Raw genomic sequence first — 16,446 nt, 5'->3', positions numbered from 1 at the left:
CCGGCACCCAGCCCTGCGGCTCCCGGCGCCAGACTCACCTTTCGGCCGCGCGCAGCTTGTCAGCGCCGCGGGTGTAGACGGCGATGGACCAGTCCACGCAGCGGGCAAAGCCCTCCTTCAGCAAGAGCTCGGTGATGTTCCCGTTCTGCGGAGAAGGGGAGGGAGGCGCGCGCTCAGCTGTGGGGGACGCGGCATCGACACCTACCCCTGCACCCCCGAGAGGAGCTGGCCTCCCCCTGGAGCTCGCTCGCCCTGCTCAGCCCCCGAGATGTCGCAGGTCCCAAAAGAGCCCTGCAAGGCCTGGCCACAGCACCTGCTGCCCCCAGGGTTTTCAGGGACCACCCCACTGATACCCACGGGGCTCTGCTCTCCTCGGATGGACCATGGTCTCCCACAACCACCGGTAAAGAGCCCATGACTCCCAGCTGCACTGAGCCCCCACCGGCAGCACCTGGACCTTGCAACCACCTTCAGCATCTCCAGCAAGCGATGACCAACAGTCCGACAGCCTGCCAGGACCCTCTCCCACCCTTGCCGCTGCCAGCCCCACTTGCCGGGTGCAGGATGGTGCCCAGGATGTTCTGGTTGTGGCAGCTCTCCAGGACGATCTGCACGTCCCTCTGCAGCAGCCGCGACTCCGTGAAGAACTTGGCTTCAGCTGCAAACGGCTCAGGGACTTCGGGGGCATCCGCCTCCCGCTTGAACGTGGGGCACTGCGGCAGAGAGGGGATGGTCAGGGCACGTGCTGGCCCCTAAAACCTTGGCAAGCGGGGGGGAAACCTCCTCAGGGAGGAAGGCTGCACACAGCCCCCGTGCTCCGGCTGTAGCTTGTGGGAGAGACAGGCTGGGGGGCTGCACGTACCGATGCTTTCATGCCATTTTGCACTGACACAGCCCGTTACCCGCCCCAGCAAACACCGCTGGGAGCAAACCTGGGTGTGGGGACCAACCCCCAGTGTAGTCCAGGGTGGATCCCAGCCGCCCCAGGAGCCCCAGCCCACGAGCCACCCTCCACATCAGCCTCCTGCCACGCTGGGTGGCCGAGCTCTCCAGCCCATGCACCAGCAGCCACGCGGATGCCAGCAGAGCGGGGACGACCACCCACCCAGCAACCAGGGGATCCTTGCAGGGTGTCTGACAGCCCAGAGCTCGGGCAGCTGTCAGGCCCGGCAGCGCGTGGCTGGTACCCACCTGACCCAGACCCGTCCCCATCCCTGGCAGCGACACCCCGCGCCAGCATGCACGCAACCACGGGCTGCCAGCAGCCTGTTACTGGAAGGCGCACACAGGATGACACAGTGGGCAGCAAGGCAGCTGCATCCCTGCCTGCCCACGAGCCCAGGGGCCAGGGCAGCAGGCAGGTAGGCGTGCAAGCCCTGCACGCTTGCACCGGTGCCGAAAGGCGCCCAGGAGCATGCACAGTGAATGACAGTGCAAAATCAGGAGGGAACTCGCTGCAAAGAGGACTGCTGAGCCTGCTGGGGATGTGGCCAGGAGCTGAGCCTCACCTTGATCCCCGAAAGCATGACGGTGACCAGGTAGTAATCAGGGAGGAGGAGGGCTCTCACCACGCTGCCGTCGCGGACGTGCTCTATGATGGCTGCAGAGCAAAAGCAGAGAGGTTGGTGCTGCTGTGGAGGGGCTCGGCGGGAGCCGCAGAGCCGGAGCCAGCTCTCTGCAGCGAGAGGGTGCCGGGAACAGCACCCAGGCAGTGCAGTGCAGGCAGCCAGGGCCCGGGGCCGCGGGCAGGCAGGCAGCAGAGGGCAGGGGTGACCCCAGGGCCCCGCAGCGAGGGCCAGAGCTGGTGCCAGCTTACCGTTGACTGGCTTCTGGTGCATGGAGTCCACGAAATGCCGGGGGTTTTCGATTGTGTACTTGAGATCCCGGATGGTGTGGGAGCCCGTCCCCTCACTCCACATCCCCTTCTTGGCACTCTTGGCCTGCTCCTCCAGCTCCGCCAGCCTGCTCTGCTCGGGGCTGCAAGGACAGGACGAGACGGGGTGAGGCCAGGTCTGGGGCAGGCAGGACGCTGCCGGGCCCTGCATGTTTTATTACCGAGAACATCCATCTTCCAGGCACTTCTCTGGATGCTTTAGCAATTCGACCGCTCACGTCTAGAAAAGGCACCGCCTGGGTGAGCTGGTGAGCGATGCTTTGTGCCGCTGACAGCAACGCGCAGTAAATCAAAGTAAGTTTCTCCGGCATCACGGCACGGAGGCTGCACCATCGAGGTCCGGATACCCGCCGCTGGAAGCCCCGCTTCTGACAGACCGGGGAGGTTTAGGCCACGCGACCCTTTCAGAGGCTGCTCTGCGCACCGCGATGGAAAGGCAGCCCCGGGGAGCCGGGCAGCGGCAGCCCCCGCTCCCGGCGTGGCAGAGCACGCTTTGGGAGGGGAGGGAGGGCGCGGCCAGGGGCGCCGCTCACGTGCCGTACCAAACCACAGACCGTCCCCGGCCCTGCACACGCAGGGCACAGCGGCAGCCCCCTCCCAGCGCCGGCGGCCAGCCCCGCCACGCGCTCTCCTAACCCGGTAGGCGAACGCGGTCACGTTTGTGTTTTAGCACTCTTCAACTCAGGGCAAAGCTGCAACGCGATGAATCCCGAGTTCTGAGCCGGTGACGAGCGCGCGGCCGAGAGCCACCTCGCGCACCCGTTAATTAACCCACCCTTTGAATTAGGAGAGCAAACGCAGAGCAGCAACGCGCTCCAGGCGATATCTAATTGCGGGACGCTCAGGCCTGCGCTAACTGCGCTGCACCAGCCCCAGCTGCGCGGGTGATGGAGCTCGCGGCAGCGGCATCGCCCAGCCCGGGGGGCTGCGTGTCCTGCTCCCACACTGTCGTTACGGGGGTCAGGGTGACCGGCCTCACCAGGCATGCTGCCTGCTGGCTGCGCTTGCAGGAAGAGGTTGAAGGACCGGAGCAGCAGATCCCGCAAGCCCAAAGCCACTAGGAAGTCCCCAAGGGGCTGCCTAGGTCCCCCCAGCACAAGCAGTGGACAACAAAACCCAACCTGTGCCCTGATTTCCTTCCCTGCAGCACAAGCCAGTCCAAAAGCACCTGAAAAGTCCCGGAGAGCAAACGCACGGGGGATCTCGGTCACCTCTCTGGCCGGAGCGAGGGGCTCCCCGAGCTGAGCCACCACGCAACCGTCCGCCGGCGAGATCAGCGGCACGGCCGCGGCGAGGGGCTCCTGCGCTGGAGCCAGGGGAGGGGGCTTCGGCAGGGAAGGCTGGAAAGCAGCGATGAGCAGAGGAACTGTCCTGGTTTTGGCTGGGATTGAGTTAATTTTCTAGCAGCTGGTGTAGTGCTGGCTTTTGGATCTAGCGTGAGAATAATGTTGATAACACAGTGTTGTTTTAATTGTTGCTGAGCAGCGCTTACACTAGTCAAATTTTCCAGCCTCCCATGCTCTGCCAGGTGCACAAGAAGCCCGGAGCCAAGACAGCTGATGCGAACTGGCCCAAGGACCCTTCTGGAGCGTATGACGTCATGCCCAGTACATTAACGGTGGGAGGTTGGCCACGGGGAGCCACGACTGGGGCTCAGGGACTGGTGGCATCGGTCAGCAGGCGGTGAGTGGTTGCATCACTTGTTTTTTCCCTGGGTTTCACCTCTCTCTCGTTGTTTTGCTTTTCATTAAAATCATCATTATTATTTTATTTTAATTACGCAACTGTTTTTTCTCTCATCCCACAAGTTCTCTTACTTTCGCCCCTCTGATTCTCTCCCCCATCCCGGGGCGGGGGGGGGGGGTGAGCGAGCAGCTGTGTGGTTCTAATGGTTTTGGATGAGATAGAGTTAATTTTCTTCACAGTAGCTAGCACGGGGCTGTGTTTTGGATTTGTGCTAAAACCACCGCTGATAACATGGAGCTGGTTTAGCTGTTGCCGAGCAGCACTTACTCTAGTCAAGGACTTTTCCAGCCTCCCAGGCTCTGCCGGGTGCACAAGAAGCCGGGAGGGGAGGGGGCACGGCCAAGACACCTGATCCAAATGGGCCAAAGGGATATTCCATATCATATGACATCATGCCCAGTATATGAACTGGGGGGAGCTGGCCTGGTGAAGCAGTGATCACAGCTCAGTGACCAGTGGCATCAGTCGGCGGGTGGTGAATGGTTGCATCACTTGGGTTTTTTTTTCCCTGGGTTTTGCCTCTCGTTACTCTCCTTTTCATTATATTATTATTACTAGTATCATTAGTAATTAAAATAAAATAGTAATAATAAACTGTTCTTATCCAAACCCACAAGTTTTCTTACTTCTGCTCTCCCTCTTCTCTCCCCATCCCGCTGGGGTGGGGGGTTAAAGCACAACAGGAGCCAGGTCAGAGCCAAGGTCCTGCCTGGCCCATCACCCTGGCTTCCAGCCGCCTGGGGCAGCACCAGCCCCGGCGGTCTCCAACGCCGCCCCTCCACCGTGCGAGCACAGCCTCCCGTGGGTGTCACACAGCCACCAGCGGTGACAGCCGGCACAGCACGGCTGCTCGCGGCCAGCCCTGCGTGGGCTCGCGGTCCCCTTTGCAGGGCTCCCGGGGGACACTTCCAGCGGGAAGCAGGAGAAAGTCAGTGCAAAAACCCCAGCAGACGAGCAGGCGGAGGCTTTCCTCCTTCACTCCACCTCCGCAGCTCAAGAGCTATGCAGGAGGTGCAGAACCAGAACGGAGCAGCAAGAACCGACCCCAGCTGAACCCCATTCACCCTACGAATGCTGCTGGTCCTCGCCAGGCTCCACCGCCGGTGCTGCCCCCGCTGTCCCGGCAGCTCCTCGCCCCCAGTCCCAGCAGCCCTGCAGGGTGACAGCTTCTGCAGCCCCTCCAGCCTGGGCGCAGCAGCTTTCGTGCCTCTCCCAGGCATTATCGCCCTGCGGTGGTCCCCAGCTGTGCCAAAGCAGAGCCGCTGAACTCTGTCAACAGCACCCAGAGCCCACCGGCACCAGGCAGGCAGCACATTCCCCAAGGGCTCGGGACAGGGACTGCATCTCCGGGAGGGCAGCAGGCAGGACCCGCCGGCACTAGAGGCTTCAGCACTGGCAAGCCCAGGCATAAAATAACCCGTCCACGCCCTTGGCAATGCACGCTCTATTTACTCAACATACCTGTTTACAGGCTGCACTACCGAAAACACTGGCTGGAAAGCATCCAAGTGTGCCAGGAACAGTTTTAGGAAGCGACACGGGCAAGCTTCCAGCCCAGCGGGCGCCGTGATGGAAATAGCGTCTGACCGGTATTTACAGCAGCGCCACAGAACCAACTCGCACCCCCAGAACAGGATAGCTGGCGTCCAGGGATGCACACAGGGACGCCGGCACACGGCAGCCAAGGCCAGGCTTCTCCCTTGCTCCGGGATGCAACAGGGCCAGGGCAAAGCATCGGCATCGATTCCAATGGCACTGGCACGGGCATCGCACCGCCCGGACGTAGGACGAGGGGCAGGAACATAACATCACCACCTCTCTAGCATGAATTAAAGCCCCTCAACTACACACCACACATTATTTTCCAGCGACCAAGAGCTTCAGAAGATTTTCTGCTCTGCAGCCCAGGGCCACAGCTCTGGTGCTTCAGCATCCAGGGCAAAGAGACACCCAGCTCCCCCTCCGCAACCCCTCACCACCCCAACCCTAAAGACAAGGGGTCGCCGTGCTGGGATACCGATGTCTGCGAAACCTGGGCACCGCAGAGAGCCCTGGAGGAGGGATGGGTGCCTGGCCAAAGCCCAGGAACCCAACGGCTCTGCGCCCAAGTAAATAAACACAGAGGACCGGCAAAGCCACGCAGCGTGGGCTCACCGGGGCAGCGCAGGAGCGCCGCCGCATACGTACTTGTTGGCTCGGATCCCTTCCCGGCGGGAGGCCAGCCCTTCGGCCACGAGGGACTCAGCAATGTTCTCGCCACTCGTGTCTGCGGAGAGAAGAGGAGAGGAGTCAGTGAGACAAGCCGCCAGCGTGTGGGGCAGCCTGGAGGGACACAGACCTCAGCCCTGGACACTCCCAAGACAATTCCAGCTAACAAAAGCCAGAGCAATCCGGGAGCGAAAGGCTCCCGTCACCGGCCCGGTGTCCCGGCAGCACATGGCCATCGTGATGCATCGAGCAGAGCAGCCCAGGGCTCTCCTGGGGACACCATTTCCCCCAGACCAAGGGGCAAGTGGGAAGGTGGCATGTTGCGCCGATGCACCCCTGGGCTGCAAGGCTTGCTGTCACCCAGAACCACCTCCGTGGGAAGGGGACATCCTCAGCACCCACGGGAGACAGGTAACACCCTCCCCAGCACCAAAGGGGCTCTCTGGATTTCCAGCAGAGGCTGCAGTACCAGCATGACCCGCAAAGGCCACCTCTGCACAAGACAACCTGCCCCTGCAGAAATGTGGGGGGGGTTCATGGCTACCGGGAGCTGGAGCCCACAGGGAGGTGGGGGCCAAACACCACGGTCCAGGGGGGATCTCCGGCCAGGGAGAGCCAATAAGCAGGAGGATTTGGGCAGAATCCCCCAGGAGAAACCCTCAGCTGCCCACACAGAAGGGAGGACGCAGGGTTGCACGGCCCCAAGCAGCAGCAGGGGGTAGCCAGGGAGGGGGTGTAGGGCACTGCCAGGACCCCCACCCTTCCCCAGCACCTCTGCTCCAGCTCTGCCACCACGGGCGAGCGATGGCAAACCCCCACCCCTCCAAAGCCCGGAGGCGCAGACAGCTGCTGCATCGCTGCCAGGGAAGCTGTCGCAGCGTTTCCATATTAATAGTATTTAAACCTTGACAAACTTCATCAGGAAACATTTTATGCTTCATTTCTCACCTCCGCGGTGTGACAGGCTGGGATTTAACAATAAGGACGACAGCTACGCGGGAGGCACGCAAAAAAGTCCTTAATGTGGCAGACAACAAGGCTGCAGATGACTGAAAGAGAGCACTCTACTGATCGCGGTGTCACCGAACAACAAAACCCCTTTCAAGGTTTATTTGTTGCAGACAACACTGTCGGGACCTGCCAGGATTCCCGCTGACGGGCAGCCCACGGGGTGGGAAAGCAGAGAGCTGCAGTTCTCCAAAACGATCATCCCCCCACTCTGCAGGAGGGGATCCTCATCTCAAAGGGCTTCCCAGTCCCCCAGCCCATGAGCAAACTGGAAGCTCAGGAACGAGCATGGAGGTAACTTCGATATCCAGTTACTCGTGGTCTCAGGGTCCAGGCTCATCCTGGCAGCACGCAGGGCCCCGCTCCCCTTTCTCGCAGCCTGGGGACCATGGGGGTCTTGCATTCCCGTGCTGAAGGGGAACCCCCACAGGGGTGTGGGAGATGCTGCCTGGAGCGTGCTGGGACGGGTGGTGATGGGAAGCCAGCCCTGGGTTTCCCCCGTAGCAGCAACAAGGTGATGAAAAGGGGCTCCAGGCAGGGCTTATTGCCCACTCCAGGCCACGCTCTCTCTGGCGAGAGAGCTCCAGCCTCCCCGGGATGCTGCATGGCTGTGAATGCACCCGCCGATCCTCTGCAGCAGACAATCAGGAGCCAGCAGCGATGCTGGGCTTTCTGGCCACCCAGCAGAGCTGATGGCCGGCAGTCCTCGCCCTGCCCAGCCACAGACATGGGCAACTCCTGCCACAGACCCAGAGGGAGCCTCACCCCCAAATCATGGGCCACCTCCTTTCTCCCTGTGCCTCCGTGCAAACCCCGCTTGCTCCGTTTGTGCCACGCTGGCTCGTGACAAACCCCATCTGCGGTGGCGAGCAAGTCCTGGCCTTCTGCTGCTCAAACCAACCTCCCGCTTCCGCCGCAGGACAGGCCCTGAGCCCCACAGCAATGCCAGGGTGTGGGTCTAGAGACAAGGATGCCCCACAGCACCAGCTCACACTCTCCATCCTGACCCTGCATGGCAAAGTCACCGGCAGCGAAGTCTGCAGGGACACGGGGCCAAGGGCACCCAACACCCCAGCCTGTGCTGGAGCTACCCCAGGGGACGCACACCCAAAATTCAGCAGCCCCTGAGCTCCTTTACAGCCCGTTGCACGCACCTCGTCCTTCCTTCCTTCCTTGCCCCACCTGCAACGAGTCACCCCGCTGAGCCTCCCATGGGAGAGGAGGCTGCCAGGGAGCTGTGGCTGAGCCCGACCTACACACTGGTCGTATCTCACACACCCCAGCCATGGGGCCACCCTGGCCCCGCACCGACTCCCCGGCGAGCACAGAGGTGCACTGCTCACCCAGCGCATCTCCTGCCCCGTGCCGAGCCAGCGCATCCATCTGCCCCGGTAACCCTGAGCTGGGCGGCACCGGAGGACAAACTGGGTCCTGGTGAGCAGCCGCTTCCCAGGAGCCCACCTGCACCGAGCGGGTCTCGTCCCCCTTCCTGAAACCCGAGGGCATGGGAAGTCTAACGAGGAGCCGAGCCCGGCAGAGCGGCGCAGCCCAGAAGCCGGCAGCAGGATGCGGTCACCTCTCAGCCGCTTTCTGTTACTCTCACCAGACCGGGCAACGACTGAGGGCTAACCATGGGGAGCAAGAGCCCAAAAACTCATCCACCAGCATGGCTGGAACCAAAAATCAGCCAGGGCTGAAGGCAGAGGGAACACAGCACCCGGCAGAGCGCAGTCCGGTGTGGTGCTCACCATGTGGGGACCTAAGCGGAGCCAAAGCCCACCTGCACCAGCACCAAAAAGGCTGCCCTGCCCCAAGCTGCTCTGAGCCAGGGAAAGCGCTGCCTGCAGGCACTGCGCAGCATTTGGGCTGAGCAGCTTCGCTCCCGGCACCCCGCCACATCCTCAGAGGCCACCGGTAAGCTGGTTTCTTTTGGGAGATTTCAGCCAGATATGAGCGAGAGATTTATAACAAAGAGGATGGCAAGGGGAAACTTGTGAGAATTCACCTAACGCCACAGCCTGCATCTGTGTGCTGCGGTGCATCAACCAGCAGCTGCAGCTCCAGAGAGCGCAGCTGTGCTCCAGCTCTGCACAGCCCCGCAGCCAGCCGGGACCACCACTGGGCATCACTGCCCTCCAAAAGCTGGTGCTCCACCAAAAAGTGGGCACGCATCCTTCTGCTGCTTCCCAGCCCACCCTCTCGGGACAGTAGCTCTGGCTGCGAGCACCGCACGCTCTCGCTAGGAGCAACACACGCTCCCCGCCAGCCCTTTAGGCTCCCAACGGACCCCTTTGCGCTCACCTTTGCCCAAGTACACCATCCCGTACTCCCGGCCCTGCGGGGTCTTGTACTCCACGGTAAAGCAGACCTCCTTCCCGATCAGCTTCTTCCGCAGGAACTCGCGAGCTGGGAACCCCCAGGGCTGGAGGGAAAGAAGTCGGCATGAGGCGATGGGTCAAACGTAGCTGGGGAAGCCCAGAGCCTCCCCACCCCAGGGGACTCGTGCTCTCCATTAGCCCAGGGACGTGATGGAGTCCATTTGCAGCCCACAAACTTGCAGAGGAATCAACCCTTTTACTCTGCAGGAGTACCACTCCTTCTCTCCCCCTCCGTCCCCCAAAAAGGGGTCATGGTTGGTTTTCCAGCCAGCCTCGTGCTCCCCGAGCACAGCCAGACCTCAGCCGGCCGAGCCCAGGAAGGCTCCTGGCACAGAGGGAGCAGGGCTGGAGCTGCAGCAACATCGCGGGCTGGAGCAGCCCCAGCTCCCAGGGACACGGCGGGGGCTCCTCCGGCTCCTGCCCGAGGCCGTGCAGGTGTCCGTGGTGAAGGAGCAGAGCGGGACCAGCGCAGCGGCCGTGCCCGGCTGGGAGAAGCGGGCTCTCGCGTCCCTCCCGACACCCCCCTGCACCGCAGCACGAACGCACCGGAGCCCCGGCGAGCTCAGCCCCACTCCACCGCAGCGGGTGGGTGGGGAACGCGGTCCGGAGGAGAGAACATGACGTGCTCATAAACAATTAGCAAACCTGACAGGCATAATTTTTTAAAAGACTGACATTTAAAGGCTGAAGCAGTGTTTAGAAGACAAACTCCCCAGGGAGAGCAATTAGCTGCTAATGCTCTGCACCACCCCCAGGGCTGGGAGGATGGGTGGCCGGTGCTGGGTTCCCCTCCCCGATACAAACCCACCGCGCTCCCAACCACGGCACCCCGCTGCCGGTACAGGCAGCCCTGCCTGCACCTAATCTGCCAAAGCAACACCTCCGTTGCCCCCCGTGCCCCCAGCTCCGGAGCAGGCAAAGCCCCGCAGAAGAAGCCTGGAGGCACCGCCAGCTTCCCCTGGTCCTGCGGACCTTGCCCAGCCACGCCTGGCCCTCACCAGCAGATGATCCCCATCCCACCTGGGGAGCAGGGCGAGGAAGAATTCTGCCCCAAAACCCACACTGCAGGGCTGGAGCTGGGAAAGGATCTCTTAAAGGATGATCGAAAGGGCTGTTTCATTCTGCATCCTGCAGCTGCAGCACCCTGCGTGCCCCCGAGCCGGGGAGGGGGGCAACACTGGCGAGGAGGGAGCTGCCTGCGTACCGCAGCAGCAGGTTTGGGAATGGGCAATGCCTCTTGCTACGGCCGAGCTGAGGGTGCTGCAGCCCGCAGGGCTGGGGCAGCAGCCTGGAGGCATCCTGCCCAGCTTAGCCTGCGAGATCGGGGCACGAGGGTCCCATGGCACCGCTCACGGGAGGCACCCACCTCATCTGGGGTGTCCTTGGCATCCGGCTGGCCTGCAGCAGCGCGACGGGCGAGGTTCCCGGCACGGATGTTGCTGAGGTTGATCTGGCGCTCGGGGGGTGGCCCACCTCGGGGCTGCCCACGGACGATGATGGCGCAGCCCGACAGCACCTGCAGGGAGGTAGAGGGGTTACAGGGGGTCCCCGGCAGCAGCCCCTCGGTAGCAGGTGGCAAAGGAGAGCAGCCAGGAGGCTGGGGAGGCAAGAGGTGACAGAGCTTGGCAGGCAGGCAGGTGATGCTGTGAGGAGAGACTTCCAGGGATGGATCCTGCCCCAGGCAGGGCATGGGAATCTTGGCACCACAGGGCACAATTTCTCATGGCCCTGGAAAAGTCAGGCACGGCCCCAGGTTTCCTGCTCGGACATGTGGGATGGAGCTGGGCTCTGCACCCCGCACCTTCACGGCGTACATGTCAAACATCCCACCCCTCCTTCAGAGTGCAGCACAAGGGCATGCGAGGCGACAAGTGTGGCGGATAACACAAAGGGCTTGGCAGATCGGGATTTTACTCCCTGTGCCGACCCATCAGATGAGCCCAGCCATGCCATCACCCCTGCTGCTTTGGCTGCTGAGTGCTCCGAGGCAGGACACGGCCACGCTGGGCAGTCCTGTCCCATCCCACCCACCTCCCAGGGCTCCGGCAGCCCCATCGCTCCCCACTGCTGCAGGGGGACCCCCGTGTTCAGGAGGGCACTGTGCCCACAGCACCCCGAGGGGCTCCGTGCAGCTGCTGGCGCAGCACAGGAGGGTGCAGGCGGGGAAAAGCTGCCACCGCCACTGCCCCAGGGAAGCCTCCCCGACAGGGCACGCAGAGGGGGAACATGCCCACAGCCAGCCAGCCCGGAGGGACACTGCTCTCGGCACGAGGGCTTTGACCACCTGGGCTGTGCAGCACGGCCTCGGCGAGGCTTACAGGAGCGAGGAGCAGGCTCGGAGAAGGTGCTTGTAAGACCTTTTACCGGGGGATTTGACCCGCTAGGAGCAAAGGGGCCATGGGCACCATCAATGGGCTGGCCGCACCCTGCCCCCACAGCTGGTCATCCCAGCCAAGAGACTGCGTTGAGGTCAGACAAACTCTTACGGGGAAAACTGCTGGGAGAATCCCCAGAAACCAGAGACCCTAACTGGACCTCTCCTCCTTGCACCCAACTCGATTACAGTAACCAGCATCATCGTGCTCTGCAAAAACCCCAAGGTTTCTCGGCGGCTCCGTACAAGACCCAAGGCCACCCGCCCGCCAGCCACAGCATCAGCAGGGCCAGCTCCAGCCACCAAGCTGGGCCCTGGCCAGGCAGAGCAAGCGTGCCGGGGATCACCCTGTTCCCGTTTTAATCGGCATTGGCTCCCTGCACGTGGGATTGATGCTGCTGAAGCGCTTGCAAAAAAACCTCCAGGTTGGATTTCAGCACATGCCCTGGCTTTCTGCCCACCTGAAATCCCCCACGGATGCTCACAGCACATCCCAAAGGCAGAGGACTCGTACCCTGTCACAGGGTACCCAGCGCCAGGGACACCAGCTTGCACTGACGAGCCCCACCGTGCTGACCCCCGAGGGTCTGGTTGCACCACAGCATCACGCTCGCTGCTCCACGCCGCCTCCTGCATGCCCGGCCCCACGGCAGAGACTGGCATGCTCCGTGAGCTACTGGGAATTGAGCTTCAAATTAAGCCTGAGCCGCACAGAGAGCGATCCCCCAGCAAAGGCTCAGTGCTCGATACTTAAGGACTTAGAGGTTTCATCGCTGTAATTAACCTTAATCTTTAATTTATAGGGCATGGAGAAACAAGTCAGATGCTGTAACTTTTATCCAATTACCAATACAAACCCTGGGTCCTGGGAAGGGGACAGATTCCTTAGCAGAGCTGCTTTGTGCTCCATGGGTGCATGCACCCCGTACCCTGGCCTCGTGCTCCGGACAGAGGAACCCCGGCACCCCAACAGCCCTGCCTCGTGCTCCGGATGGAGGAACCCAGGCTTAAACTGGGCCACAAGAGCTGTATTGCTGACACAGGAGTTAGCGTGGGCTCAGAGCCGAGCGCGACAGACACACCAAGGCCAGGGCACGGCACCGGGACGCGCGTCAGACAGACCCAGGTCCTGTGGCAGAGAGGTCCCCCGAGCGTCGCGGGGAACATTGCAGGAACAGGGAGGAAGGTGACAAAAAGCACAGGCAGGGTCCCAAGGCAGCAGCAAGAAGGGCAGCCAGTGTCCCAGCTCTTTACCCGGAGACTCACCAACGCAGAGCCCCAGCTCGGCTCCAAGCTGGGGGTCCCCGTGCTGCCAGCCAGGGCTGTGCCATGCTGCACCATGCTCCTTCCATCCCAGCCACCGGCACCCCAGAGCAGAGCCAGACCCCAGCATGCCCAGCTGCCCTGAGCCCAACCATACCTTACCTCCCCCCAGGACCCCGCATGCTCCCCCAGCTCCTCAAGACCCCCAAAAAGGAGCCTGCTGCCACCCCATCCCACCCCACAGGGCAGAGCCCCAGCCTGGCTCCTGGTGCCTCTCTCAGCCGGGGGCACCCAGGGGCTGCAGGGCCCCAGCCCCCATCACCTCCCTGCTCCCGCTCTTCCCCCCCATTCCTGCTCTGCTGCACCCAGAGCCCCCACCCCGCTCCCAAACCTTGCATCCCTGCTGTGATTTCAGGGGCTACTGTGCATCAGGAAGGTGCAAAAAAAAAACCCCAAACTTTCGAGTTCAAAAAGTTGTGCTGCCGCAGCGAAGCACACAGCCGGCACCGCTCCGGCTGGCCCTGGCAGCTCTCGGCTCTGTGGTACCACCATGAAGCAGAGCAGCGACCGCGGAGAGCCAGGGACCCCCACCTCTCTGGGGTGCCCCCCCGGCCAGGGATTTTGGGCTGGAAAGGGGGACCACGGGGCACACCCTGGGAAGCAGCTGGGGTGCCCAGCCAGCAATCCCACAGCACCCACCCACCAGTCCAGGGCACCGAGGCAGCATGTAGCCCCCAGGAGCCGGTGCCTGCCATGCACGGCCGCCTCGCAGCCGGCAGACACCAACCGTCCTGCCCAAAGTCACGCTCCGGATCCGCATCCCCTCGCACGGAGCCAGGCCGGCACGAGCCGCCAGACGAGGATTTTCCTCAGCATCCCAAGATCTCACTTATTGGGCACGAAATGGCAGGAGGTTCCAGGAATGGCTCCCCACACCACTGGCGAGCTAAAGCACAGGGAAGGCAGCGCCCCCAGACCTCCAGCCCCAGCCCCAAACCTCCAGCAGCACCCAGCCCCATCCCCACCACCACATCGGGCTCTGCGGTGAAGCGATGCCCTGAGCGAAGGTCACGTTCTGAAGGCAGCGGTGGGGTTTGCGACCAGCCCTGTCGCCTGCCAGGGGTGGGGGTCACCTGCAACCTCGAGAAAAAAAATGTATTTGGGCACAAGAAAAACTTGTGTTTGGGCAACTCGGCACTACAAGGAGCCTTTAGTGGCCAACGGGCTTGCAGAAGGGAGCCGGGGCCGTGGCGCACGAGCCCAGCTCGACGCAGACACGTGGGGAGCACGGCTGGATCCCACTGGCCCGTCCTCTCCCACGGGCGGCAGGAGCAGCAGCCTGCAGCCAAATCCTCACCGAGGCGGTGGCGGGGGGGGGACACGGCAGGTAACCAGGAGGGGCCAAAAAGGCACTGGGACGGCCTGGACGCGGTGCCAGGGCCCGATCCCAGCGGCAGCCGCCGGATCCCGACCTTTGCCCTCCAGGTCTCCGCTGCTGACACACGTGGGGGTCAGATGCGGTGGGGCTCAGGGACCCCGTCCCCCCCCACTCCTTCCCGTGGGGACACCACGGGTGCAGGAGGAAGAGGAGGGAGAGGAGCAGATGGGGCACCCCGAGGGATGTCCCAGCCCACGGTCCCGCGGAATCCCGGGCTTCCCCTGGGCCGCGGGGGCTTCGGGGACAGCAGCAGAGCACAACCACCGGCTCCCCGGGACACGGGCCAGCCCCGGGACGTGCGGGGGGGCCCAAAAGCCCGAAATGGCCCCCGGGCCACCCTCGCCCCCGGCCCCAGGAGGGGACAAGGAGCCCTGGGCACAGCCCCCCCCAACACCCCATCCCGGGGAGGGTCCTGGGGTGCAGCGAGGGGTCCCCAGGCTACCGAGGAGGGGGCGGGAAGAGCAGCAGCTGGGGAGCAGCACCGGGGGTGCGGGGCCGGGCCGCGGGGTCGGATTTGGAAGCACGGGGGGTGGCGGGGGGGAGGGTCACGGGGCGGCGGGGAGGTCCCGGGACGGGGAGGCGGAAAGGGAAGGGAGGGTCCCGAGCCCGGAGCGGGGATTGCACCGGGGGAGAGGGGGGATCCCTGTTACCGGGGCGGGAGGCGAGGGCCGGAGAAGGGGTCCCGGGGAGCGGAGGGGGGGGGTCCCGGGCCGTCGGGCGGAGGCAGGCCGGCGGGTACAGCCCTTACCATCTTGACGATGCCGCGCTGCACGGTGAGAGGCGGCGCGGAGCCGCCCGGCCCGGGGGCGGCCGCGGAGGCCATGGCGGGGTCGGGGGGGGACGGACGGGGCGAGCGCGGAGCGAGCGGAGGTTGCCCGGCGCGAGCGCGGAAGGGAGCCGCGGGGCGGGGCGGAGCAAGGGGCGTGGCCGCGCCCGGGGAGAGGCGGGGCCTCGCCGCCGCCCCGCCCAGCCGCCCGGCTAACGGCCAACGAGAGGCCGGTCCCGCCGCCCGCTCCGCCCCGCCCCGCCGCGCCCCGTCCAATAGCGACGCGCGGAGCCGCAGAACCGGCCCGAGAGGCCGTTGCGGGGGGGTGACGTCACGGGAGTCCCCGCCCCGCGGAGGGGGGGCGGGACTTCCGGGGCACGCGGCGCCAGGGACACGTCGGCAAAGGGCCGCCCGCACTCCCGCGTGGCCTCCCGCCGCGAGGGGGCGGGGCCGGGCGGGGACACGCCCCTTACGTCAGCACCCACGCCGCCGTGCGTGCAGCGCCGAGCGCCGGGGACACCCACGGGTGGGGGGGGCGGACGGGAGAGGGAAGGGGTCTCACAGCACAGCCCCACGGGGGGTCGGGGGAGGGCAGGGGGGTGTTCACAGCACAGCCCTACGAGAGTATCGGGGGACATCCCACGGCACAGTCCTACGGGGGGGGGTCAGGGGCGGGGGACCCATGGCACAGCCCCACGGGGAAGTCGGGAGGGGTGGCCCACGGCACAGCCCCACGGCGGGGGGCGGTTCAGGAGAGGTGGGGGATTCCACGGCACAGCCCCACGGGGGAATCGGGAGGGGGACCCACGGCACAGCCCCACAGAGGGGGTCACAGGATCCCCCCATGCCGGGGCAGACCCACGGGGCTGCTGGAGGCTCCAGGCCCCGCACACAGCCCAGCCACGTCCCCCAGCAGCTCATGCCATCTCCCGAGCAGCAGTTTTGGGGTAAAATGGGAGGAGAACGGAGCCCCCCACCTGCTCCCCTGCTCAGCCGCTCCCCCAGGGGTGCTTTCGGCCAGTTTTGGGGTGCGCAGCAGCAGGGCCAGTCCCCGCACCCCATGGGCTGGCTATAAGCATGCATGGCTCACCCCACCCCCAAGGCCACCCACGGACACCCACGCCCTACCAAGAGGCCACAGCTCCTGCGGTGCCCACGTCCTGCGAGGCGACCGGGGGCACCGGCACCGCACGGCAGGGTCCCTCAGCCCCGTGGCGTCGGCCACCGTCCGAGGTCACCCATCGCCATCGTGTCCTGGCAGTGGGGCCTTGTGGTCCGCCGGTGGCTCCGGGTTGTCGTCCCACCGGGAACACCGGCACGGTGCGGCCGCCCTTCTCTCAGACGAGGCTGTGGGTACAGACCTCACGTCTT

General features: G+C 64.3%; 1 protein-coding gene across 1 annotated transcript in view; it reads right to left on the bottom strand.

Moving 5' to 3' along the window:
* Positions 1-15,221, bottom strand: part of SND1 (staphylococcal nuclease and tudor domain containing 1) — a 148,529-nt gene extending 133,308 nt beyond the window's left edge. Inside the window, exons 1-8 of the mRNA XM_064441520.1 lie at positions 15,058-15,221; positions 10,601-10,750; positions 9,158-9,278; positions 5,828-5,906; positions 1,817-1,977; positions 1,509-1,600; positions 555-713; positions 39-145 (exon numbers count right to left, since the gene is read on the bottom strand). Of these exons, the coding sequence (XP_064297590.1) occupies positions 39-145; positions 555-713; positions 1,509-1,600; positions 1,817-1,977; positions 5,828-5,906; positions 9,158-9,278; positions 10,601-10,750; positions 15,058-15,132 (944 nt within the window). The 5' untranslated portion in view covers positions 15,133-15,221. The remainder of the gene's footprint in view (positions 1-38; positions 146-554; positions 714-1,508; positions 1,601-1,816; positions 1,978-5,827; positions 5,907-9,157; positions 9,279-10,600; positions 10,751-15,057) is intronic.
* Positions 15,222-16,446: the final 1,225 nt, after the last annotated feature.

This window comes from Phalacrocorax carbo, chromosome 1 (genome assembly GCF_963921805.1).
Source record: "Phalacrocorax carbo chromosome 1, bPhaCar2.1, whole genome shotgun sequence".
Taxonomy (NCBI): Eukaryota; Metazoa; Chordata; class Aves; order Suliformes; family Phalacrocoracidae; genus Phalacrocorax; species Phalacrocorax carbo.
This window is presented reverse-complemented; position numbering and strand designations above follow the sequence as displayed.